The 27,678-nt window shown below is 41.6% G+C and overlaps 1 protein-coding gene across 2 annotated transcripts in view; it reads right to left on the reverse strand.

Moving 5' to 3' along the window:
* Nucleotides 1-5,296: 5,296 nt before the first annotated feature.
* Nucleotides 5,297-27,678, reverse strand: part of CARS (cysteinyl-tRNA synthetase) — a 56,147-nt gene continuing 33,765 nt past the window's right edge. For both annotated transcript variants that reach the window (XM_019551999.1, XM_019552000.1), the window contains 8 exons: nucleotides 26,285-26,474; nucleotides 25,563-25,631; nucleotides 22,627-22,708; nucleotides 12,470-12,550; nucleotides 12,177-12,244; nucleotides 9,725-9,784; nucleotides 8,500-8,583; nucleotides 5,297-6,471 (listed from right to left, as the gene is read on the reverse strand). In XM_019551999.1, the coding sequence (XP_019407544.1) occupies nucleotides 6,337-6,471; nucleotides 8,500-8,583; nucleotides 9,725-9,784; nucleotides 12,177-12,244; nucleotides 12,470-12,550; nucleotides 22,627-22,708; nucleotides 25,563-25,631; nucleotides 26,285-26,474 (769 nt within the window). In that variant the 3' untranslated portion in view covers nucleotides 5,297-6,336. The remainder of the gene's footprint in view (nucleotides 6,472-8,499; nucleotides 8,584-9,724; nucleotides 9,785-12,176; nucleotides 12,245-12,469; nucleotides 12,551-22,626; nucleotides 22,709-25,562; nucleotides 25,632-26,284; nucleotides 26,475-27,678) is intronic.

Raw genomic sequence — 27,678 nt, forward strand, 5'->3', positions numbered from 1 at the left:
TAATGCACAGAGAGACTATTCAAAGATTTGTAGATTGTGAGGCTGGAAGGGACCTCAGAAGATCATCAGGTCCAGCCCCTGGCACCAAGCAGGAAAGACAACTGGGGTCAGTCAGGTGACCCCAGCAAGGTGATTGTCCAGTCTCCTCTTGAAGATTTCCAGGGTAGGTGATTGCATCACCTCTGGAGGGACCTTATTCCACAGTTTGGACACCCTAGCTGTGAAGACGTTTTTCCTAATGTTGAGCCAGAAATGGTCTTTCAGGAATTTGTGACCATCACTCCTGGTTTTCTGCAAGGGTGCCCTGGTGAACAGTTGTTCACTGAGCCCTTGATGTGCACCCCTGATGTGGCAGTAAGCTGCTACCAAGTCCCCTCTCAGCTTTCTCTTTTTCAGGCTGAAGTCTCAGATCCCTCAGCCTTTCCTTGTATGGCTTGCCTTGCAAGTCTCTGATCATATGGGTGGCCCTTCTCTGGACTATCTCAAGTTTACCACATCCTTGTTAAAGTGTGGCATCCAGAACTGGATTCAGAACTCCAGCTGTGGTTTCACCAATGCCGAGTAGAGTGGAAGAATCATTTCCTTGGTTTTCCTGGGGATGTATCGATTGATGTATGCCAGAGTATTAATTGCCCTGTTGGCAACAAGCATCACACTGTCAGCTTACGTTCATACTGTGGTCTATTATTACCCCCAGGTGCTGTTCATTCATACTGTTGGTCAGATTAGTATTGCCATGCCTGTAGGTGCATAGGAGATTGTTTGTCCCCAGGTGAAGCACTTTGTATTTCTTGATGTTGAACTTTATCTGGTTCTGATCCACCCAACTTGCCAGCCTATGTCTGCCTGTATCTGCAGCCTATCCTCAGACGTGACCACGCTCGCCTATAACTTGGTGTCGCCTGTGAACTTGGTCAGCGAGCTCTTCACCCCCACACCCAAATCATTGATGGAGATGTTGAATAGCACTGGACCAAGCGCTGACCCGAGGAACTCACTGGCTACTTCTTGCCAAGACTATATGGATCCATTCATTAGGTTTTTCTGGGTCATACCCTGCAGCCAGCTTTGTACTCGCCTATCTTGCAATTAAGCCCACAGTCCTCCAATTTTGTCACAAGAATATCGTAGGACACCAAATCAAAAGCTTTTTGGAAGTCAACATATACAATGTCAACCTCCTCTCTCTTATCCAGGTGGTGAGTTACCTGATCATAAAAGGAGATGAGGTCGGTAAGACAAGACCTGCCTATGATGAAGCTATGCTGGCTATCGTTCAGAATCCTACCTTCTGCAAGCTTATCGCACACAGACTCTTTAATGATTTTTTCCAGGATTTACCCTGGGATAGAAGTTAGGCTATTTGGTCTATAGTATCCGGGTCCTCCCTTCTCCCCTTCTTGAAGATGGGCACAACATTGGCCCTCTTCCAGTCCTCAGGGATGTCTCTGGAGTGCCACAAGTTTTGGAAGAGTTTTGCCAGGGATTCCATGATGACCAGCTCCTTCAGCACTCTCAGATGAAATTCATCCAGTCCTGCTGACTTAATATTTCTAATTTTTTTTTACTTAATCACACACCAGTTCTGCAGCAATAGCAGGAAGGTGGTCATTCTTACCCTGCTCTTTCGGTCTGATTTTCCCTTTAGCCCAGTGAAAGACTGAAGCAAAGTAGTCATTCAGGAGTTCAGTTTTCTCCCAAGTGCTGGTAACCAGCTATACTGAGTTGGTGAGCAGTGGCCACACACTCTCATTTGTTTTCCTCCTGTTCCCTGTGTAACTAAAGAAGGACTTCTTGTTGTCCTTGATTCCCATTGCTAATTTTAGTTGTTTCCAACTTGGCCTTTTTAATCTGTTCCCTACAAGTGTGGGCCATTGTTGTATAGTCCTTTTTAAGACATGTCCCAAGCTTCCATTGTCTGTATACCTCTTTCTTGTTTCTCAAGAGGACCATGATTTCTCTATTTAGCCAAGAGGGCTTCCCAGCCCTTTTGCTACCTTTCCTCCGTGTAGGAATGGACTTCCTTTGTGCTTCAAGGATCGTGTCCTTAAGGAATAACCACTCTTCATGTACTCCTTTCACCTCCGGTCCCTGGTCTTGCAGTATTTTTCTTATTAGTGGCCTGAGTTTGTTGAAATTCACATTTTTGAAGTCTAAAACTTCAATCCTGCTATCTAACTTGTCTGCCTTGTGACAGACAGTGAAGGTGATGATTTCATGGTCAATATCACCGAGGCTGTCCTCTATGTTTAAGTCAGTCACCACGTCATCTCCTTTGGCCAGGACCAAGTCAAGACAAGCACTACCTCTGGTTGTTGGCCCATGCACCTCCTGAGTCAGAAAAAGCTCTTTGACTCAGGTCAGGAAGGAACGCGACCGATTGGAGTTGACTGAGTGTTCCTCCCAAGAGATGTCTGGGTAATTGAAGTCGCTCACAACTTCAATTATTCTCTCCCTTCTGTAGAGGTTTCATTGTTAAAAGACTTTATCTGTTGAGTTACATGGAATGTAGGACAGATCCAAGGGGGAAGGCCATATTTCAAATTCTTTTGTGTTCTTTTATGATACAGTTGTCCACTCCTATTGACTTTGTCTTTTAGGTATCCCTTGTACTTTTGTAGGTTTCTGCAAGACTTGCCAAAAATGTCTTTTAGTTACTGCAAGTATAAATTATGCATGGTCCACCATATTAAAATCTGCTGTGAGGTTTATTGTGATCAAGATATTCAGCTAGGTTAATTTGATGACAGTGTTATCAAATATCAATAATCGGAGCTCTCTCACAAAGGAGTGATGCCTCTAGGCTTCTTTTGGTCACCACATCCTGGAAAAGGGACTTTTTAAAAATAGGTTTCCACTGGCATCAGTAAAAGCCCAGCAAGAACATTTCTTATAATGGTATCCTAGATGAATCTAGACAGGTGTCTTGTTTGGCTTGAGATACTGAAAACTTACGTTGACAGGAGCATTGGGTTACCTTTTGTTTATTCCTTTGTATGTAGATAAGTATGACAGTTCAACACATTGAGTGGAACACTAGCAAACATATCTGGCTGAGAAAGCTATTATCCTTATCACAACGTGTACTGTTAGAAACTGCCTTCTAATAATGTAACCTTTTCAAATTATTTATTAAAAAACATTTATTTTTTCTGTTTTCCATTAATAAAAATGGCAGTCTAAGTGGCCTTAGGTCCTACAGGGTCTGCAGTGATTTAGTAAAACAATGTTAAATGGCCTTTTCTTTTGTTAAGTGTGCTTCAAATATTAGGCACCCAGATAGATGGTTAGGAGTTTTCCTGTTTGGACATTATTTATCAATGTTTTATTTGAGACTTCAATTCAGCATCTTCCCTTTAATTAAAATCACATACCTGGCTATCACAGTGCAGATCATCTATCTAGGAAAGTCAAGTTTATTAAGTGACCAGCTACATTGGCGTTCCTATTTTGAGGCCATCAACTTGAAATCTATTTCCTCTGAAAACCAGGCCCACTTAAGGACTCTCAAGTTAAGTACCAAAAAACCACGATGTCTGGGATCACTGCTAAATATGATTACTGAACGATACAGACCTATGTGCATTCTAAAAATTTCAGGACTAAAATGATATTAAGCACAATCATTAAAGACTCCATCTGCTCAGAACTGGCAACGTTCATCAGTATTCAAGTGAAAAAAAAAAACACATTAACCACAAGAAAATCCCCTCTCTTTCCTACCAAGCTATACATGCATCACCTAAAAACTGAAGATAAAGAGCAGTGATAGCATAGAATGGGAGGCAAAACTTTTCCTTTAAAAAAACCCAAGTGCATCTCAAGTATAAAATTTTAACTTTTGTGATATCTGGAAGAGTATTCTCTTCAAATAGAAGATAAAACTCAACTATTGATCCTTCCAGTGTATTTTTTATACTGTTACATCAAAAACCAAGAAGTTACTATGGAGTTGGCCTAAGTCTGCTCTTTGACAGAAGACATTTGTGCATTCTTTTCTTCTGGTTGCCAAGTCACTCTCCCCTTAACAAGTGCAACAGAATTCACTTAAATGACACCTTGATGGATCGCCAGGGAACAGATTCTGTGCTGTGCATTTCAATGACTACAGAGATCAATGACACACCTCATTTGGCAGTCTGTTTAAATGCCACATTTGTAATCCTACTTGCAGCATTGATGTCTGCTAACAAATCGCTCTTTTGCCTGCTCATTGGGTCATGTTGCTTTCTTGCAATATGGTGGTGGCCAAAAGAATCATTATAACAATTGTTTCTAAATAATTTGATAGTTTGCTTCCTAGTTAAATGACATGGAGACGGCTAGCAGCATAACCCAGCAACATATTCCCATGGGCGTTTGGTAATCAAGACGATTGTTTTATTGACACATTTTGTCCTTTGGGAAAAAGGGTCCAATTCCACAGTTCTAACTTGGGCAAAAGTCCCATTTACTTAATATTGTTAAAGATTTTCCTGTTTGTTATGGCTCATGCATCAAGATGAACACATTTAACGGATGTTACTTTGCACAAGTAGCTGCCAGCTAACTCAATTTGCTTCTTTAAGTATTATTTTTAAATTAAAAAATACAGAATTGTCAATTTATTTTTGCTTTAGGGAGTCAGGCACATTCCTTGCTCTTAAGTGTTAGCTACTTAGGAGAAACAGGGGAGAGAATTATTGTGGAAGAACAGTTCAAGTGTGGGAGTTACCAGGTGCAGTGAATAGAGTATTCCTAAAAGAAGTGGGTCTGGAGAGGTTCAGAGTGCAAGGAACTAAGCAAAGGAGTGAAACTGTAAGAGTGACAACGGAGACTAAGGGGAGGTAGACTATGCACAGAGAGGAGGGGATGGGGATGAGAATGGGAGAGTACAAGAAAATGAGCAGAGGCACATGGGGCAAAGATTACCCAGAGCAACGAATGTGATGCGGTCAAATGGCTTCCTGACCCCACTAGCTTTGGATCAGACCCTCAGGAAATTCAGGGTTGGAAGAACCAGCAGCATTTGGAAAAACGTTAAGCTTACAGAGAAGAAAAGGCAGTGCTGTCCCCTTCCTTGGAGGTATTTAAGAGGAGATTGGACAAACACCTGGCTGGGGTCATCTTTTTAAAGGTAAGAATGTTAGTCTTCATACTTAATAAGATACAGATTACAATAAGCCATTAGAAGAGGAGTGGCTATTAAAGAGGGACAGAAACATGGTCTACTGGTTAAAGCACAAGACCAGTTTTTGAGTAAATCCAAGTTTAATTTTTCATTCTGCTGACCTTCTCTGTGATTTTTAACACAGAGACAGAGGGAGAGGGAGAGAGAAAAGTGTTTTCCTGTGTGTAAAATGGGTTAACAGGTACCACGCACTGTAAGCGAAACAGTAGCACAGGACTCTCATGGCAGATTTTTTTTTTTTTTTTTATGTAGCCACATTGCAAACAAATTTGTTTCTTAACCCTTTGCTGGCCTGTGACTTTTAAGCCCGACCTGAGCAAGAGCAAGTGCATAGCCAAATTGCTTCCAAGAGTGGATCAAGCAACAAATATCCCAACTCAGTCACACAATTCTACTCTTACCGCCCCTTTGACCTAGCTAGTTAGTTCATCCCTTTTTTGTAGAGGACCCTTCTTCCCTTTTCCAGTGCCAGGGACAAGGATTACTTCTCTTGTCTTGTTCACAGTTGGTGAGTAGTCCCTGCATTTAACTCTGTGATTGAAATCACAACCTAAGCAGGGGAAGAAGTAAGTGGAATGGGGCTTCTTCCTGTGAGTAAGGGCTGTGACAGTTTAACCCCATGAAAGTGATTGTTGGCATATACAACAGATTTTTCTGTGTGTATATTTGGAGTTTCTAGTAAGGGCAACAGAAGCATCAGGGCTGAACTATTTACAGCTCTTCCTGCTTAAATAACATTAAAATCATTTGAGAAATATTTATGGGGGGACACAGTGATCAGCTTTCCTTTAGTAAACTGTACTCCTGGATATTAGGTGGATAAGGACTGGCATACATGACAAATTACCAGCGGCCCAAATTGTCTATAATGACAAAGAAACCTTATATGGATTAGCGAAACATGCAGCATTTTTGCAAAAAGAACCAGCAAACATTCACTCTAACAACTGACATACAAACATCTATACAGGTTATTTTTTATAACAATAATTTTTATTGACTCCCTAAACCAGCTGATATATTAATCCATTTCAATTAGGATTTTTTTTTAGCTTGCACACGGTAGAAAGTGTAAACACAATCTGAGCACTGATTATGCTCATTCCTGTTCCACCGGTGACCCAACACTCGCCTTTATCTAAAAAGAGACTGTCCAGGTTTTCTTCTCATTGTGCACTTCCATTCTGAACCATTTGTAGATACTCTTCATATAGTTTTTCTTGTGCTTCATAAAGTTTTTTCAGTTTTTTCATTTGTCCTTTGCTGAGCTCTTTGCCTTCAGTGTCGTGTGTAGGAAATCCCTGCAATATTAAGAACAGAAAGATCTTAGAAAATTCCATCCAGAGACCTTGTTTGCCTATAGACAATCTGATGAATTTGTGATGGGACTCTGTTGTCTCTTTTCATCAGAATCATGTGCTCTGGATGGGAGAAAGGATTAAAAGTAAAATTGATACAAAAATATCTAAGTGACTCAATTTATCATTGTATTTGCTGGCTTGTATGCAAGCGTTTCAGGTCACTGTTCAGGACAGATCAACTTACTACCTCTCAGATTTTAAAAGAAAAGCAATAAACTGTACTGTGAAACTGCTGTTAAAATTTTCAGCTCAGATTTTTTTTCTCTCCATGACCTGCATCCAAAGGACTTACTTCTGCATGACACAGCAGTTGCCCACAGTGTGACCTAGGGGAAGGAGGTAGGACAGAAACTCCTTGCACATGCAATAATACTACTTTTTTCAGAAAACACCTGACTTCACCCTGCAGGTTAGGGAGAATTTGTTGGCAAGGTTCCAACAGAGCTGGGGCTGCCAGAGAAAAGTGGCACAGTGGGCAGAGCCAATGGGAAAGCACAGGGATATAGAACAAACCAGTGGATATGTGGAAACTTGAGTATTAGAGGCCCTGTTTATCAGAGTGCAATCCTTGCCTCTCAACAGGACATTCTAAGAGGTTTCTGCAACAGACCCCCGAAATCCACAGGGAAGTCTTATCCAGTTCAGGTAAGTTCATGGCATGTTAAAATAAACCCAAGCAGTCACAAAACAGGCCGCCTTGTTCAAGAAATATGTAATCTCCCACCAGATTCAGGCCATGGGCAGGTGTTCATCTCTAAAGCTAAACAGCTCTGTGATATTAATCGTGCTAGAAAAATAGCTAGGGAGTCAGAGCATACATATGTCCTAGCCCCCTGCCTGGGGAACTATACAGGCAAGGTCTCCAGTCAGGCGGTACTAGAGGGGCACTCTTTGGTTCACCCACACCCTTAAGGGAGCCCACTTACCAGGAAAAGAGTCAGGCTGTCAGTGGGCAGTTAGCAGCTGCAGTAAAAGCAGCAGCTGTCACACAGACAGTCCTTTGCCCTGGAGGAGTGGGCAGGGATTCTTCTGTGGTGAGAACCCATCTGGAGCCTTGGAGGATTACCACTGCAGGAGAATGGCCCCCCACTCCATGTATTCTTCCAGATCACCCTGGAGAGGTGCTCAGGGTGGGAGGCAAATATACCCAGGGCTGGAACATTCTGAAAGCCTTGGCAGGTTCCCAGACTGAGGAGCCCCCCTTCCCCCCGGTCATATGCCCCATAGGTGAACAGGCAGGGAGGTGAGGGTGAGGCAGGAACCATCCCAGAGCCCAGGTTCTTGCTGCTGAGGAATGCCCCCCTACCCTGGGCACTTTTATGGGTCACCTGGGGCCACAGGATGGAAGACAGAGGTAGCATACCTGTGGAAATTACTCCCTGCCCATACCCAAATCAGTTCCAGGTCTTGCCCGGAGCAGGAGACAAGTGTCTGGGGCTGTTGGCAGTTTGAGAGAATGCCCTCCCACCCCTTTGCACAGACTTGGGGTGCTCCAGATCTGTTCAGTGGCTTTGAGGTACTATCACTCATGACAGAGACCCCACAAGTCTCCCTGATAACTCACCCTATCCAAGGACGAGCTATCAGGGAGCCAATGTTCTCCTTCGCTCCCTCTCCCTTTAGGGGAGTGAGAGCAGAGGACTGTAGGATACCGAGTGTCCTCAATACCTGAGAGAGGCATACAACAGTTCAAGTTAATGGAGTAGGGGAGAGCTCTTCTTGATCAAAGAAGGAAGATTTCTCCTGCAGAAGAGACATTTCTCTTGCACATCATACTCCTCAAACAGCTGTATGCTTTCTTTTTTATCCAAAAGAAAAGCTTTTCTTCTGGCACAAATATAATGCCTGTCCATGGCCACTGTCTTAGGGCTCTACTGACATTTAATAAGAAGAGAATCAGTTACCTACAGGCCAAATGAAAAATAAGAATTTCATTCCTGTCTAAGGGAAAAAAAATCCATGTCTTACATTTTCATCAAATTTGGAATATTTGTCCTGCTCCAATTTAAACATCTCATTTGGTGGAATCTTCATCTTTGCCAGTTTTGCAGCCTGCAATATAAAACATGCATTGCAAATTTAAAAAGTATTTACCATCCCAATGAAATAAATGGTCATTTGTCCTTTCCTGAAAACTATCCATGCACTGCAACAAAGAACATCTAAATTGCAAATCAGACTGCACTATAACCAAACGTGTTTATGTGAAAAGAAGAGGGCAAGGAAGGGCAACTCTGAACAAATCTTGACTGTATCTGTCTGGCAGGATACAAATGAACTTAATACTGTTTTAAAACAATTTATCAGTTAGGATTCAATTAAGACAAAAAGAGAAGAAGTGTGCGTTGCAACCACCCGGAATAAATAGCTTACATGCTGTAGAAGCTGAATGTAGCTTCTTGTTGTACTGTATTTTAGATACAAACAAAAACACAGGCGAGTTACTAATCTACTCAGTGTAGAAAGACCCATTTAACCATACAGAGCATCCTTGATCCAAACAGGCCAAGAGCAGGATCCAGACCTAAGTAAATAAACCACATTAAAGACACAACTAGACTTTTGCTTAATTGAAAAGAATGTGTTCTTAACATCATTAAAAGTAATCTATGTCGAATGCAACGATGCCAGATGATTTTCTCTTCAGAGCACACTGCGTGAGCTTATTTTTCTATATTTTACTACTAAAGCTATTTGCATGAAAACAGGATCTGTGCTCCTTATGGGTCCACCTGCTCTTCCTGCTTGGTCTTTACCTGAAGTCTTGAACCTTTGTGCTATTGCAGTTAGATGCTGTGGAGATGAATATGTCTTCATAGAACATTAGACTTCATGTCAAGCATAAACAGCAGGAACAGATGGACTCTTAGAAGTGCAAATATCCTGTTTTCATGCATATCTATATGGCAGTAAAGAGGGAAGAAAATACTAAATGATACAGGCAAAATCTCTTCTAACTTTTCATGGAAGCCATAAGAGCACTGATCATTTAAACAACCTAAATTGCAAGGGGGAAATAATTGTAAGCAGAAAGTTACACACACACAAGAACAGTGGATGACCAACGGAAGCTGAGCTAAAAATCTGGCCTTAAATGTATGCTTATGAGCATTAAATACTGCTATTTACACTTTTCTTCAAAAAGCAAATGTTCATTTAAGTATAAATTTAAACAGTTATTTGGATAATTTACCTCTTGTTCCTGTTTTTTCCTAGCTGCTTCTTCTTTCTTTCTTTTTCTCTCCTCTTCAATCTATGTGAAGTTAATTGAAAAGCAGTATTACTGAATCAAAATGAAACCACTGTATTAGGTTCTCCCTTAATCATGTGAGCCAACTATCTTTGTTTTATATATCTGATTATACATACACCCGGTAGAACCACCTACAGTTAAAACACTAAAAACTAGGTGAAGTTGCCTACTCCTTTTTCATTTTAAAATCCCATTTTAAATTTGTTTAAAACATTGCCTAATGTCAATAGTTCACACTGATAATTTCTGCAGTGGACGTCTATCTTAGTCTGAAATTTTAGAAACACAGTTCAGCCATTCTAGAGAAAGAAACTGTGGAAAATTAGTCACCCATGTTAAGCAATTCTTACAACTTTCACTGAGTAACTCTAGTGCTTCCAATACTTTAGCTTGAAATAAGACAAGAGAGTTAATCTTTGTTCAGAAATGTGCCTTTTTTTGTTCCCAAGATCAAGTTTTAAACCTCTTCAAAATCTCAGTCCATGCATGTACAGCAGAGACTCGTTAGTTTGGCAGCTAAACTTCGTCAGAGATCAGCAGTGGAAATGCAATCTGAGCAAGGTGTACCAACCATTAAGGAGTACAATGATACGGGACTGAACTACAAGTCCCAGGAAGAATGTTGGCAGCATATCCTTATTAAAATATTTGGAATTTTGGCTGAATCTTTTCAATAGTTGATTTAATTTCCTGGGGGAAAAAAGCCATAAAAATATTCCAAGGGAAAAAAAACCATAGCATTTTCCAACCAGTTCCATTCAGCATAATTCCAACATCATGGAATTTTGCTGTTTTTACAAACCTCAAAAGGTTTCACATAAAAATTGTTATTAGGAGAACATTATCAAGGTTGGAAAATCATGCATTCAAAAGTCAGGTTTCTGTGCATCTTTCATTTTGCTCTCTTGGAGATCTGCATTACAACACAATCTTATTACACAATCACATGCTGGTTCTTTTCTTTCCTCATCCAGTGCTACAATAATGAAGATTTAACAATTTCATTTTGTTATCAAAAGATACTGAGCCAACACAGTCTAGTTTTATATGAATATGTAACTCTGATTTGCACTGTAAAGTATCAAACTAAATTACTAATAGAAATTGTCATAGACACAGACACCACACTCAGCAGATCACAATTTTATAAAGGCTCTTGAAACATACAAATATATCATTAAAATTTCCCTAGTATTTTTCAGGCAATTATCTTAAATTTATTTTCTCAGCTGCTATTTCAGGTTTGTTACGCGTTTGTGTGTCCTTTTAACCCCATTTTATTTATATTCAAATGTTGTTCGTCACAAAATCAGCAAGCCTATATATAGTGGGTGCATCTACATGAGGTGTTTAGTGTTGCATTAGCATAGTTTACTGCTAAATAAGTATGTGTGTCTGAACATGCACATACGTACTTTGCAGTAAACCTCCCTAATCCTGAGTAAATTTGCTACCTGCAAACGCAAGTAGCAAATGTATTCAACGTTAGTAATGGCACCATAGTGCTTATGCAGACACCTGTCCAGGAACAAACTCTGCTCCCAGTCAGCTGTCCACCAAGGGGCAGGAGATAGTTCCCCGCCAGTGTAGGCTCTGCCACAGAAGTGTAAGCAGGAACTATGCCCCGCTGCCCCAGCAGCAGGGAGCTCTATGCCCCCTGCTCTGAGACTGAGATCAGGGAATGGGGGCTGGGTGATCCTTATCTCTCAGCCCCCACTTTGCCATTGTGATTGGGGAGCAGGGGACTGGGAGACCCTGACAGTTCCCAGCCAGCCCCAGGCTGTGTGGGGAAGCACATGCAGCCTAGAGGTGGCTGGGGACTGTCCTGTTTTGGGCAGGCCCCAGCCAGCTCCAGGCTGCACATGCACAGCGCAGGGCTGGCCAGAAACTGTCTTGGTCAGGGGCAGGTTGTAGCCCCATGCCCTGATCGGGTGATTGAGGTACCGGGCCTGCATGGAGCTGTAGGGGTGATGTAGGTCCCAGCCTCCTGCCCCAATCTGCCGGTGGGGCAGCTAGCAGCGACCTGCCCCTCCCTGAGCCAGAACCAGGAGCTCCCTGATGCAAGGGCAGGGGGACACTGTTCTCACCTCAGCAACAAGCAGCCCCCTGGGGCCAGGAGACTACTCCCTGCCAGCCCCTGGACTAGCACCCAAGGGGAGCCTGGAGCTCCCCCTGGTGGCAGTAGGGGCCCACTGCAGGGCTGCAGGGAACTGGGTACAAATCTGATCCCTAATCCCTGCAAGTGCAGACGCTGCCCAAAAACCTTTACTTTGGCTTATTTTACAGTAAATCTAGGCCAGATTAAATGCATGTGTAGATGGGCCCAGTATCACTTTAGCACACATTTTATTGATGTGTGTAAATATTTAAATCCACTTAAATAATTTCAAACCTTTTTCTTTTCTTCTCTTTCTTTTAGTAAAGTGTCTCTGTCTACCAGTTTGACCACAGTTGGGAGTCCTGGAGGAAAAGAAAGAAAACAAATGCTGATCCCAATATTCACATTTTCTTGATTTATCAAGGATTATTTTAAAACATGACCTATGTTGGCTTACTCAAAATTACTGTGTTTAGTGTCTGTCAAGTTATGATTCCCTACTACTCTTCGGCATGTTTGAATTTTTCAATATCTTAAAAAAAGAATTCACTACATTTCTATGATATGCAGTACATGTGGTTAGCTACCTTCATGATCTTCAAATCGAACTCCAAGCTCAGGAAGGATGTTATCTCGAAGAGCATCGCTCAACTGCAGGACTCCAGGAACTACCATACAAAGAAAACTAAATTGTTGATGCATATTTCAAAAGAAAATGTACTTCTCTTCAACAGTTATTTAATTACAGGCAAAAAAGTAATACTCTTTCATATAATTAGATCAATAAAAGATTTTTTTGTATGGTCAATTTATGTGAGGTTACTCATTGCACCCTCTCATTGCAGTGTAACCTTCTGAGCCTCTATCCTATATAACATCAAGACAAAAGAGCAAGCATGTGTTTTTCAGGAGACAGACTTGAAATGTATGCACTCATCCCAATATTCCACAACTGCTCTTGGAAACCAACAGAACACTTCAGCTCTGTGATACAGTCTGCTTCCAGAACCAGCAGTCCTATACTAGCTGGATATCATGTGGCATTACAATGCGTGATTTTTCTCCTAACTAGAATTCAGTCTAAATATCAACAGAAAGGTCATGTGCAAGTCTAACCTTCTCTACCTCATGAATGTCTCCTGAAATTGCAAAAGCATGTTACGAACTATTACTTCACCATTCCATTTAAGGATGAACTGTAACCTTGGTGTGACCGTAACAGCTGTAATTAAGACCACAGAAATTATCACACTGAATCAAACCACAGTCGTTTTTTATAAACAGTTTGGAAAACAAACAACAAGTATTATCAACCCTTCCTCCCAAAATCACCAGATGTCAAATAAAAGTGAATGGCAAGACAGCAAGCCTCTTTCACAAAAGATGAATACAACTAACTACAAGGTAGGTGAAACTGGCCATATTTGGTCTTAATGTTTGATGCCCATTATTAGGTGCGATTTCTCAGGCCTCCAAGGATCAATGCTCCACTGTGGAAGGTGCAGTCCACACATCCTGAAGAGTCTGCAATCAGCAGTAAATGACAATGTACAAGTACAGCAGACAAGTCTAACAGTGGGGAAGGAAAGATGAGTTACCAGGCATAAGTGCTGGAAAGACTTATTGTGCAGAAAACAGCAGCATACCACCTACGTAGCCATTACCTGCTTAGAAAATAATTTAGTATACTTTAAAGCTTTTTAATAAGCTTAATTGCTGAGCTTGGGATAACATTTTCATTCAGCTATTTTAAATCTCTAGCCCTGTCTAATCAATCAAGCATACATTAAGGCTCGTCTGAAGTCTGCTTCCAACTGCCTTAGTCATGTGCTCTAAACTCTGCTGAAGAATCTAAAACGAAGAAGGAAGATAAATTTAAAGGTAGGCAGCCTTAATGTTTAATATTGTTTTGCTAATTCAGATAGGCATTTAACAAATCTGTATTGGCATTTTGTATCTAACACAACATTTTGGATAGTAAATTGAGGAACATTTTTGTTGGCAGCCTTGTCTAAGTTTTGTTTTAGCTCACAAAGCAGGTAAATGGAATTAGTGAAATGAGGAATGACAAAAACCAAGGGAACCCTACATATCTTTACTTTCAGTATTTTAACTTGTTAATTATTAGAATTCTGTAGAGATGAAGCAATTTTGTTCAGTATCACTTTCTGTGGTCAAGTCTTTCAGGCTCTTTGCTAAATAAATAAAACTATTACTGTCTTTCATTGAAATGTTTACTAACAACTCTGTTTCCTTTACAGAACTGCCATTTTTTTAGCTTCTACTACAGCTGCATGCTCTATTATTAAATGCACCATTTCTTGACCCAGTTGACACTAACCTAGTCCATTGTGAAAGTAACAGTTTGAGGCAACTACAGTGACTGCATCCACCCCATTCTCCATTGCAGGTGTATTTATGAGGATAACACAATATTTTTTGTTTTTATTATCTATCTCCTTCCAGCCCTCTTCAAGTCAGGCAGTTGCAAAATCTACTTTCCCGCTCTGCTCCTTTGATCTTAAATAAAATGGCCACAGGAGATGCTCGTGTACACAGCTATAAGTACAGGATGTGGTTTGTCATTCCAGCCCTTGTTTTTTTCCTGGTCTCATCATTTTCAATTCAACTGCAAAAGCAGATCTCATGCAACACAGAGCTACCAAAAGATAGCTCCTGTACCAGTTGTAGGGAGGGCTCGCATGGCATGGACGCTAAGAAGCACAGTTGACAGCCCTGAGGTCACAAGTTGGAGGCCACAGCAGCAGCACTCATGGCATGGCCCTGTCAGATGCCAACAAATTTATAAATTCAGCTAAATACCTTGTCACTCAAGGACATAAAAAAGGAAAGGACCAGTTATAGAAACCTGGTGACTGGGAAATAATAAACCAAAGAAGAAAAGTAAAAATTGTTAAGAAAAAGCAGAGATGAAAAAAGACCAGAACAGGAAAGAAGCAACAGCAGATGGAAATTAAAAAAGTACTAACAATTCAACAAAGGGCATTAGGATGCACCTTTTAGGCCCCTGGTATGCAACAAATTGTAATGTCACAGGTTTAACTAATTTATTGCATGATAAAAACGGTAAACTGCATTTAAATGTGGAACATCTCTGTGGCTGGCTTGTATTGCAAGTTAATTATAAGATATGGCATGTTAGTTTAAAGGTGCCCACTTAAATTTCCTGACATGGGGGGAGGCATGAATGACAAATGGAGGCTGGAGGGGGCACAGCGACCGCCCACAGGCAGCGGTGGCAGTGTTGGTGGTGGGGGCGGCAAGCAGGGACTGCTTGCAGGCAGCCACGATGATGTCGGCGGGGAGGGCAGGCCAAGTGGAGACTGCCTGCAGGCGGCCACAGCAGCGTCGGTGGTGAGCGGGGAGGGGGCAGGGGGTTGGCAAGCGGTGGCCAGCGAGTGGAGACTGCCTCCAGACACTGTCCATGCTGTCAGCAGTGGTGAACAGAAACTGCCTTAGAAGCTGGCAGTGGCTCATCTTGTGGGGTCATGCAATCCCGTGCCCTCCCTATGCGTTGTCTATAGGGGGAGGCTATTACCAGAGCTAGGGACAGACATTACACACAAACCTGGTTTAAGTAATCAGAAACTGGTTTAAACCTGTAACAGAACAGATGTTCAGTGCACATAAACCAGTTTGAAAATGGCAGAAACTGGTTTGAGATAAACCTGGTTGAATGTAGTATCAGACTTAACTGATTCGGCTCAAACCAGTTTACGCAATGTCCGTCCGAGATTCCTTGCTATTTTAAGATAAACCAGATACCCCCAGCATCCCAGCATGCTCTCTGTCTGGGTAGGGATCTCTGCTCCACAGCGCAGGCCCCTCCCCTCTGCTCCCTCACTGGAGCTCAGCAGTCTCTGCAGGCGTTTGCCTGGCTTCTGCTTCCCCCTCCCCACCCCTCTCTGTGCTAAGTAGGCATCCCCTGTCCCTCACAGACACAGACACAGCATTAGCTAGCAGACCACATGCTGGCTACAGTCTGTGCTGTGGGAGAACCAAGGCAGACAGGCTTTTTGGAGCTAAGTAACAGGTAGCTTAATGTCCTATCTTGGAAATGCTGTTTGTTCCCTCTCTGCACCCTGCCCTCCAGTGCCAAGGAGGAATTCTCCCCTTCACTCTGCCTTGCTGAGGAGGTGTTTGTGTATTAGCTAACAACAGACCACATGCTGGGTCCGTACTGGATCAACAGGTAGAATCAACAGTCTTAATGGAGCGATAAACACTGAGATAAGGGTGATAAACACAGTTATCAGCCCCTCCAACCCCTGCTTGCCTGCCTGTCAGTTTGGTGAAGACAGTACTGTATAAAGAAGCAGGGAGGGAGAGTGGAAAACTCCATATCATCAACAGATGCATGCACTGCACACACCCACTTGTCTCAGAGTGCTAGCCCAGGGCTGCAGGCTGGCAACACTCCTGCCGCTTGAACAGCAAGCGGGGAAAACCCTGGGACTGCAGGCAGGGTTGGGGTTTATACCCCCTCCCTAATCAGAGCCTTGCTGGAGCCTACAGCCTGGGGAACTCCCTTCTTGTCAGCACAGAAGCAGGGAAGGATCTTGGAATCACTACCGATTCCAAGATGAACATGGGCTGCAAACGTGGGGACGCGGTCAGGAAGGCTAACCGCACCTTGCCATGCATCCATAGATGCATCACGAGCAGGTCCAAGGAGGTGATCCTCCCCCTCTATGTGACACTGGTCAGGCCGCAGCTGGAGTACTGCGTCCAGCTCCGGGTGCCGCACTTCAAGAGGGATGTGGACAGCATCGAGAGGGTCCAGAGGAGGGCCACTTGCATGATCAGGGGGCAGCATGGCAGGCCCTATAAGGAGAGGCTACGGGAGCTGAACCTGTTCAGCCTCTACAAGAGAAGGCTGAGAGGAGATCTGGTGGCTGCCTATAAACTTGCCAAGGGGGACCAGCATGCAATGGGAGAGTCCCTGTTCCCCACATGCACTACCAGGGGTAACAAGGAACAACGGCCATAAGTTGCCTGAGAGTAGATTCAGGCTAGATATCAGGAGGCACTACTTCACTGTCAGGGCAGCTAGGTGCTGGCACCAACTTCAAAGTGGTGCTTGCCCCTACCCTGTGGGTCTTCAGAAGGAGGCTAGACAGCCACCTTTCCTGCCCATGGCAGGGGGTTGGACTAGATGATCTGCTTAGGTCCCTTCTGACTCTACCAACTATGAAACTATGGAGCCAGCTCAGCTCAGCTCTGCAAGGGCAGGGAGGGCTGCTCTAGCACCCTCTGGCTTCCAGCCTGAGCCACTGCAGGCATGAGCCTGAATTCCCTCAGTCCAGATGGATTGCCTGTATGGTTAGGAACCAGTTCAGCCTAGCCAGGTTAGACTAACCTGCAAAGACAGAATCAATTCAGGCTTTTGAATGTCTGTCCCTAGCCCAGGGAGCTGAACACCTCCAATGCCAAACTCCCCAGAGGCTGGCAAGTTTAAAGGGGCATGTAGGAAACCTGATAGTGGGGAGCAGCTCCATGATCTTGAGATCCCCACACCAGCATATTTGAAAGGCTTGAGGTCAGCCAACTTCACATATACCATTTAAAGGTCCATGATGCAGGGAGCTGTGGAGCATGGTGATTTACTATTTAAAGGTCTACTGGCTGCATGCATGTCTTTTAAACAGGCCAGCAGATGGGGAGCCCAGAATTATGGAGCTCCCTGATACTGAGCTCGCCGCATGCCAACAAGCTGAAAGGGTAGGCATGCAGCCCAGCTTCATTCTCTGATTCTGGGTTTTCTGATTTTTCTCTTAACTAGAATTCAGTCACAATATCAACAGAAAGGTCATGTGTGACTGGATTTATCCCAGATCCAAAAAACTATATGTCCTGCCATACCAGATCTTGAAAAACTATCTTTCCTACAATGTTTTTTTTCCCCTATCTACCTCTTCTTAGCTCTTTCTAAGTTAGGCATTTGCAAAATCAGAGAGAGATTTCAGAAGAATTATGTAGCTGATTTGCAACTGGCAAAGAGACTATGGCTTTTCTTGTAAAAGTACACTGTATCCTGAATTACCAAAATTGAGACCCTCACTACTTACACACACTTATCTGAAAACAAATACCACTCAAGAGACTTCAGAGAAAAATAATATGTTTAGTCAAACAAATGTAAGCAATGAGAAAGGATGAGGAACAGCAGAAGCAGTTAAAACAACACTAGGAATTATAGCTTCCTCTGGATATATTTATGGGGCTGGTAATCACAGTTTAGTATCACTGTCTGATTCATAGTCTCATTTAGAAGAAAATGGTTACTAAATGTGGTAAGATTGATTTGCATCGTCTGACAGTATGAGCTTTTAATAAGTAGGCCTTTCCTCTAGATAAGTTTCTCTTGCACTCTTGTTTCAGTAAATGTAATATAAACATATATTTAAAAGTATTTTTAAATGTGCTGTATAAGGAATAGTGCAACTTGTTCACATTTCTCAAGTATTAAGCATCCAGTGTGTGGTTTAGTCTCTAAAGCACTCACCTGGGCTACCATAAATTACTGTTCCAGGGGGGGTGTTCAGCTGTGCTAACCTTGATACATTAAACACAGATGGTCCAAATGCTAAAAATCAGTCTGTGCCTTCGCGCAGTGTCAGCAACCTCTGTGTGGGCAGATGTCATCTCAGGGTGTCACCTCATGACCTTATATGGCCTAGCAAGTATTCTACCGTCAGTTCCCTCCTATATCTTTTTTTCAAAATACAGACTCCTTTTGCCCATCCCCTTTCCACTTAGTTTAGGAGTCCCAGAGCCTTTCCTGTGCAGGTCCAAGTAGGCTGCTTCACTTGTCTCAGAAGTTCTGTTGCCCTCCTTCTTGGAGCTGTGTTGACTCAGGCTAGCTACAACCACAGGACCTTTCTGCAGCTCAAGTACATTTATTTCCTGGGCTAGGCCACAATCCACAGGCATTAGTCCTTAAGGTGTTCACATGTCCTCAGTATGGGTGAAAAGGCAAAAAATAGGTGCAGCCCTCTCTCCCAGAGCTTGTTCTTGATGACTGGGAGGAGAGGAACCACCCCAAGGCTCCTGATCCACAAGCTTTAAACACAAAATAACTCCTTCTCAAGCAAGAAAAATTCCCAGAGGACAGTGACTATCACAACATGACCTACTACTCTTCCCTAGATCATCATCATCTCTGGGATTTTAAGAACCACACCATGGAACAGAGATTAATTGGCTCCTAATCCCTACTATCCTTAAAGAGAACAGACATCCTGTTCCACCATTTCTCACCTGTTTTTCCCTAAAAATTGATCTTGAGTCAACCTGTACTTGCTTGTCTGTGAAAGCATCCTATTTGGTACAGGGGTGTTTGCTTTAGTCTGCAGTGAATTAAGCTTTTCTTAATTCTCAGTGGGTGGACACAATGGGCCCAATCCCTCTCCCAGGCACATGTAGTGAAGCCAATTAAGATAAACTAAGAATACTAAAAGGTGTTGACTAGCTTACGTGAAAAAGTTGTGAACATAATGCAAGCACTGTTTCTGATGCATCCATTATTGTGTAATAAAAGCAGTGGCTGCTTCTGTTATAAATATTTACTTATCTGAAACTATGAATAATTAAAAAAACTTAAGCAAGGAAAAATTCTTCAGGGCACCAGAGAATGAGAGATTTATACAGGAGATATTCATAATTTATCAGAAGCAATCATCAAATGAGGCCTTGTGAAGAGTGCAGAAAAGCTCCACATGCTTTCATAGGGGTAAACTATGCTATTTCTCCATTTGTGGTGTCACCTGTATGAGAGGCTGTGACTGGGTTTTTTGTTCATGGACCACAGCTAAAGCAATCCTAACATGCTATTCCCAAGGAAGAGCCTACAGAAAGGACTAAATAGAAAAACGATGTTTGGTGCTGTCTCATCAGCATTGCCCAGCTGCACACTGTTCAGGAATCAAGCAGTAGCTACACAATATTTCTTTATAAGCTTTTTCCTTATCCAGTCTCAGGGAAAGATCTGGGGCAAGGGGGGGAGAAGTGGTACAGTTGCACCCCACTTTGATTTCTGCTCCACCCAAATTTTAAAACCAGCTACCCAGGAGACACTGCAGCATTTCTATTCAGGCAGGGCTGAGGGATCAATTGACTTCATGGCTCATCATAATCTCCCTGATTCTTGCTAATCTCTTTTTATTCCATAGGTGTTAACAATCCTCTCCTTTTAAATATTCTTGATGTTCCATTAATCAAGTTATCTTTCTGCCTATCCATTGTCAAGATACTAAAGGAGGCTAGATTTTTTTTTTAACAAATCTGAGTAACTATTTAACTACAATGACTACAAGACTAATACAATAACAATTTTGGACTATTTTTACCTAGTTTGTTGTAAATAAGATAGCAAATTAGTACATGTTCCAATAACATTGTATTTGTTTGTACTTTGATCTTAAACTGAATAAATACAGCCTTGGGTCCCTAGTATATTGGCAAGTCTTCTACTTTCACTTTAACTGGAGAAAAAGACATGTTGCATTATATATGATGATGCACCACACCACCTGCACATCCCTTTTCAAAACCCCTGATTTACCCGTGCCCACTCTTTACATCTCCTATAAACTTCAATTGTGTTGGGCACAGGAACGGGTAAAATAAAGGTATTTAGCAGGGGTGATGGTTTTTAAGGCACTCTAAACATTATGGCATTATAAAAGAGGAAGTACAGTAAGAATCACTGTGGCTTGTCCTAATGTCTCTTCAGTCTGATATTTTAAGAAAAGAGAGTAACTTCTCCCACTCTGTTTAGGATACAGTGTTAGGTGGTGCCCACCTACCTGCTCACAACATGCTGCAAAAGATTCCTTGATAACAGTGAAAGAATGAACAGATTTCAGAAATAAATAACTGTACAATAAGACAATATACTGCTGGCACGTACCCAAGAAAGAAAAATTCCACTCGAATAAGTAATAAGCTACAAATGAAAATTCTCTAGCATTGAAAACCCTGAGACAGAGCAACACGTCTGCTGCAAATATGTATTATCACTGAGACAGACATTGCAGGACTTTTGAATTTTCTCAAGTACTGAAATAAAGAATGTGAATTTACTTTATACAATGCAAAGGATTAAAAAACCCATTAATGCTTTCTGGAAACTATGAAAAGCATTTCAATTAGTTATTTTTGCCCACTCTACACCTATTGAGCACCATCAGCATTCTCCTTTCCCCATTTACCCTGTTCACAGGAAATAGTCACAGGTTAAATATATAGAGAATGACTAACTGGCTCAGAGATTCAGATGTCTTCTAGCCTTTGTGAAATAAAGGCTTTTATTCACATGTTTCAATGTTAGCTATTCTGGTTAAAGAAAGAAGAGTTTATTCAAGGATGTTTGAATATGCACTGTGTAATAGCTCCCTCAGCTTCTTTTGAAAGGTTCCCAGACTGTAAATGACAAGGCAATGGCACGCCTTGTGAACTGTTTTACTGGTAAAATCGAATTTTGGACTGGAGCATATGCAACTTTTTTACCTATATAAACTTACACACAATAGAATTGACAGAAAGCTATTTGCAAGATCAGCCAGGCATACGTAACTTGCTGGTAACGCAACCATTCAGATATAACAAAGTGTGTCCTTGTGCTTATGAGATAGTTATCCTAACTGCTAATGAGTTGCACAATGGTAGAAAAGCACTTTGTTAGATTCTTTGCCAGCAATTATCAACCCCACTCAATCCAATCCATTTAATAAAAATCAATTTCTTATTTTGCCTTCAAGCCCAATCTCAGTTCTAAGATTAGTTGCCAGAAAATTAGTATCAACTGCACACTAAAGATGCATAAAAATCCACAGGGAACAGTAGGCGGAATAATAAGAAATCCATTAGTAGCTAATCAACCAGTGCAATCAAAGACAGATTAATAGAACAGCATTTGTAACATAACAGTTCTGCTGCCAACATGCAGAGCAGCATCAAAGCTTTTAAGAAAAAGAGACCAAAACAACCTGCAGCAGACTCCCATATGAATGCTCTAAAGAGATCATAAAATACTGTCTGGGGATTTACAATACTATGTTACCAGATGAAAGAACATCTTGGCCTATTTGAATACAAACTATCTAGAGCAAGCATTCTCAACCAGGGGAACGCATACCCATGGGGTACTCGGAAAGGTCATGGGGGTACACGTGGCTCTTATGAGGGGGAGGGGCGCACTGGGCACAGCTGGCCCCACATAGAACACTGCAGCACCTCCTCATCCCCACCCCCACCCCCACCCCAGCTTGCTCTCCTGATTGGCTGTCAGGGCACATGCGTAAACACACATGTAGACATGCCCAGTAACTATTTACTACCTCCTCACTCCCCTTCTACCACCTTCTCCTTCACAGAAGGAAACATGTCTGCTTTCAAGTTTGAAAAGTACACAGCATACTTTAGGTACTACATGAAACGAGATTTCTGCCCATGACACAGACATGATTTTTTGGATACTTTAACAAGTTAAGTAAACATACATTGTCTTGAAGAAGAGAGTGTCATAATTAAAAGGAACAAGTCACACACAAAAACATCCAAGCTCTGGTTTAATTCTGAATACATACACAGAAATATAATCTGCTACCTTTATTCTTTAAGCAAGAGATGCTATGTAATCTGCATATTTAGAAACCCTTCCTTTAATTTCTGCCCACCTCTTTAAATCACAGCTGTAATTGTTTGAAAAACTAACCCTCACCTTTCTTCTCTCTGGCAATTTGTCTCACGCCTTCTCTGAACTCGGACAAAACTTGTAGGTACGGCATGACTGTAGACTCAAGCTGTGGAACAAATATTTTGATGATTAGGTTGTGATAATTTATATTCTTTTTTTTTCCCTTTGTTTGATATCTGTGCACTTTGGGGCTAAATTCAGCCCTGTTTTTCTAGGGAGTTACATGGAGTATAGTATAACTGACCTCTCACAGCGGGTCCTCTGCTAGTGTATACTGTCAGTTTCATTGACTTCAATAGAGCTATTGGCATTCACATCAACTGAGGAATTGTCCCTTCATGTTCAGTAGTCTGTTTTATTCAAGTAAAACAGCTTGCAAGAGAAAGCACACATGAGTATCACTAAGCACCTGCCCTGAAGTCATGTTCACATCAGAATACAGAACCATTCCACAAACAGCAGGTTACTAGGATTTTATTTGCTTCCTGCAGCTTAAGAAAAAGGAGTAATTTACATTACTAGGCTCTGCTTTGGCAACAAAATAAGAGTCAGTGAACTCAGGTAAAAGAAAATGTCCTTGTAAAAACCCCATGACAGATCTCAAGACTTCTGCCTCAAAGGTGACAGAGGCACATGAACTGTTGCTGTTCACACAAGAGCACTGCACCCCAATGCTGCTTGGGATATCCTAAGTGCAGAAGCTCAGCATTTAAGATCAACTATTCCAAATATTTCTTTAAACAGAGGGAAAGGGAGACAAAAAGGTTGAATACGTACTGCTTTTTAAAAATGTATCCCTTTGTGGAGATGGTCCCCTTTTCAGATCTATCTACCCCCTCATTACCACTCATGGACAAGGTGCCAAAGAACCACCGTAGTCTATGTAAATGCACCCAGACTGCCTGAAATTAGGCTTTGGACAGGTATAAAAAAAAGCAGCTTGGACATTCAGCTGGACAATTTTGCTAAGAACAAGAAAAGCCTGGAAGGTAGGTGCCCATACATTCATGAAAACAAGAAATTTTAAGGAGAGAACACTGGGAAAATAAATATCATGAATTGTTTTCTAACATGTATCTTTAAAAAAAATTAAGATCAAACAACTGATAATTTAATAGGTGAAAATCCAAGCCTCTTTCTTTAAAAATACAAACCACAATTTTGCTAACAGGCATGGGGTTGCTAACAGTGACTTCTGATGCTTAAAATGGCAAGAGTTTTCACAAAAACAGGATATATAATATATTAAATGAACTCTACAGTTTTATATCCTACTCCAAGTTCAGAATTTTTTGATGCCTATTAACCTTGGCAGTGTTTTTAGAATAATGAAAAATTTTGCTTGTTGCCTAGGCTAATGCTAGTCCTTTTGCTAGGCACATTTTTTTTCCTAAGTACTGCCAGTTCTCTCAGAAACATTTTTTTATTTCATCTATGAAAGATAATGAACAAGGCTGTAGCCTTTCTGTTGGAATTGAAGACAACAGTTTTTGTTAATTTGGAACTCCATTAAAAATCCAATCAATATACATGATTTTTTTATATGAGATACACAGTAAACTCTTCACTACAAGTGTGAAAAAAGAGAAAAATGACTTGAAGTCAATAACATGATTCTACATGTATTGTGCTTACATCTGAATGATCTCACATGATGATGGTTGGAGTGGTAAAACAAAGGATGTTGTACTGAACACACATGCATGCATACACACACAGAAGCTACGGTATTTTCAAGTTGGATTTTCTCTCTGAGAAGAAATCATTATTACTCCCTTGTGGAAGAGGTGAGCCTATCAGCAGCAAATGTGTCCCAACTAGTGTCAAGAAAAATCACTCTTTGACAACCAAATAAAATTTGACCCATAACTCTTCATTATGTGTACTATAGGGAGACCAGAAAACAAGGAAATCAGGATCAAACAACTGTCTCTCAGCTACCTTTTGGGTTACCCCTCAATAAGCTCTTTTGTTGCTTTTATTTTTAAAATTATTTATATAGTAATAAGTATCTGCAAGGAGCCTTTCACTTTAACAAGTATGGTTTAGAGCAGTAGTGGCCCAACCTTTTGGCCCAAATGATCAGATGAGTGGGGTGGAGCCAGTCCATGAGCCAGAATGAGCCCTGCATGCCAGTACCAGACTCTAGGCCCGACGCTGCCCCCTCTCACTGTCACACTCCAGGATTCATCCCTGGGGGCCTGGCACCTCTTCCTCCTGCTCACTGTGCTGGGATTAGCCACTTGGGGCCTAGTATTGCCCTCTCCTATCCAACATGCTGGGATTGGTTCCCAGGACCCCAGCACTACCTCCTTCCCACCAGGATTGGTCCCCAGGGGCCTGACACCACCCATTCCCACTTCAGCACACTGGGATTGGGTCCCAGATGCCTGGTGCCACCTCCAGCAGCCCCACCACACTAGGAATGGGTCCTGGGTCCCAGAGCCACCTCTGCCTGACGCTGTGCACTGGAATCAGGAGGCTGGGCCAGTGCACAGGACCTGGGGCTCTCCACAGGTGGGGTGTGGTACCACTGCTCTTCTGCCATCAAATTTCATAACCTATATCATAAGCTGGATGATATGAGGCCATGGGCCACATTTGGCCCATAGGCCAGGGTTTGATCACCACTGGTCTGGAGTCAAAATGGTTCCTTCTTTCTTGCCTGACTTCATTACTTAGAAAATAAAATCATCTGTTTTTTTCCCACCTTATCGCAGCCCCCATTTATCCATCATTAAACTAGAGATAAAGATTCTGATCCCACAATAAAATTCTGCTCTCTGGCCCCTGAGTAAGTGTAAAATCTCTCAATTAATGTTAATGGAATTATTTCAGAGAGACACTGTTAAAAATGGATGAATGGAATTTATCTGCATGTAGCTGTTTTTTAATGTAGTCTGCCAAACTGTACAGCAGAACAGAGTAAGCTTTCATAGTGCACTTTGTTCTTCACTTACATTTACATTTTGGCTGTTTCTTCCAACAGGGAAACCGACAATTTCATCACTTTCTATGGCACCAAAAATCTATTCACAGAAAAGGAAATTAAAAGGATTTACACATTAAAGAAAAGGTACCTTTGTGGCAGAAATAAAATATATTAAGATCTGAAAAACCCATCTGATTTATCTACATCTCTTCAGAAGCTCACAAGGAGATTTCTTTTAGTCACAAAGCATCCCAAACAACTGACAGTCAAGCTGTCTTAGTGCAGGGGTGGGCAAAATGCAGCCCATGGGCCGGATGTGGCCTGCCAGGCCATTCTATCTGGCCTGTGAGGTCCCTAAAAAATTTAGAAAATTAATATTTATCTGCCCTCGGCTACCTCTCATGAGGCCCTCGATGCCTTCCCAAAACTCAGTAAGCGGCCCTCTACCCAAAATAATTGCCCGTCCCTGTCTTAGTGATCCCATGACTTCAGTTCACAGCTTTTTTTACTGTCTGATTTTTCTGTCTTTATTACCATTTACCAAATATAATCAAACTGAAAACACAGTTGAGAGAACTCCAGGTTGTTCCAACTGTACCCATGGATTAGCATTTTATTTTTAAATCCAAACTGCTCCCATCACTATAGTCACACATTTATATACATATCTATATTTGGGGAAATGTCACTATAGCATTTGGGTTCTGTATTGGCACCTTTATTTTAATTTTATGTAAAGGTATCACATACCTTTAGCATTTGAGTGAGATAAGAACTGACGCTTTCCAGCAAAAGTCTATTTGGAATCTGTCTGGCAGACTTCTTTGCAGCAATGTAGGAGTTGCTCTGACTGATTAAAGATCGCATTTCTTCCAAGACAGTGCGGGTGTCAATGTTGTCACACAGTGCTTCATGAACTGCTGCCTTCTTGTCATAAAAGCTAAAACCAGAGAAGAATAGACTAAGTTTACCATTTATATTAAACATACCTGTGCCCCATCAATCCTTGGTGAATGTTTCTTAGAAGCCCAAAGTGGAATTCAAAATGGTATCTCCTTTCCTTGGTCAGTTTGTATTTGAAAAAAGGTTGATTTAAGAAAGGGTATGTTAGATTTCATTGTACAAGGTATTTTGTTCAAATATTTAAAACAAGCCAAACATTATATTGCTTCAGTATGGCTCCCAAGGCCAGAGGCAGACTGAGTTATCCAACAGGTGGCAGCTGTGCAAACAAATTAGCTTTATCTTACATTATAGCAACTCTAAGTGTTTTAAAAGCCATACAACTTGTTTTCCCAGTCTCTGGTGCAGCTGTGCCCCCATGCTGTACCAGCTCTACACTCTACTGAACGCATTCCTCATGAGGAGCACTGAAAAACTTACTTAGAAGCAACATGCCCTAAAGCTGCTCCGAGTAGACATCATGAAAATTTCCATCTTAGCAGTCATGGCTGAGAGCCCCAGTTTGTAATACATAATCTGTGTCTTCCCTAGATCATTTTGCAAAAGAGATTTATTTTTGAGAGAATTTCTTTTACTTTCATTCCAAAGGGCATCATCTGCTCCATGGAGGAAAGGGAAAGAGAACGGAGAAAGATAAAGGACAGAAAGAATCAAAAAAGGGAAGAAGCAAATATTATCTTTCCAACTGCTTTTATCCTCTCTTTTCTAATTCATGATTCAGTATTTTAAGAGTTTTCTTATATGAACTTCAATTTCTCTCACTGCTCCATATTAAGTTGAAATTCATGCAGTGCAGTAATAAATTTGTGCAACTGAACTTGGAAATCCAACACTTCACACTTCTGTCTCCAAGTCTAAACTAGCCTGACAGTTTAATCACCAGGGATCCTGGTTTTCTCTTTTTAAAAACTGCATATTCTCTGATAAAAACTGCAAATTCTAATTACAAATGCAAAATCTGTGATTAAAATGAAATATCACTATATATCTACATATTGTATCAAGTGACCACAATGTTTTATTGATATATTTATATTTTTAAAGTGATTTGGAAGCCTACCAATGCCTCAATCACTATAACAAAATAACTTCTAAGCACCTATAACTTTTGGTATTTGATTTTGGGTATTTTATCATGGAACATCTGAGCTCCCCCTGCCCCTTAGCACACCAGGATGCAG

Source organism: Crocodylus porosus, unplaced genomic scaffold, assembly GCF_001723895.1.
Source record: "Crocodylus porosus isolate Cpor-Errol unplaced genomic scaffold, CroPor_comp1, whole genome shotgun sequence".
NCBI classification, from domain to species: Eukaryota; Metazoa; Chordata; order Crocodylia; family Crocodylidae; genus Crocodylus; species Crocodylus porosus.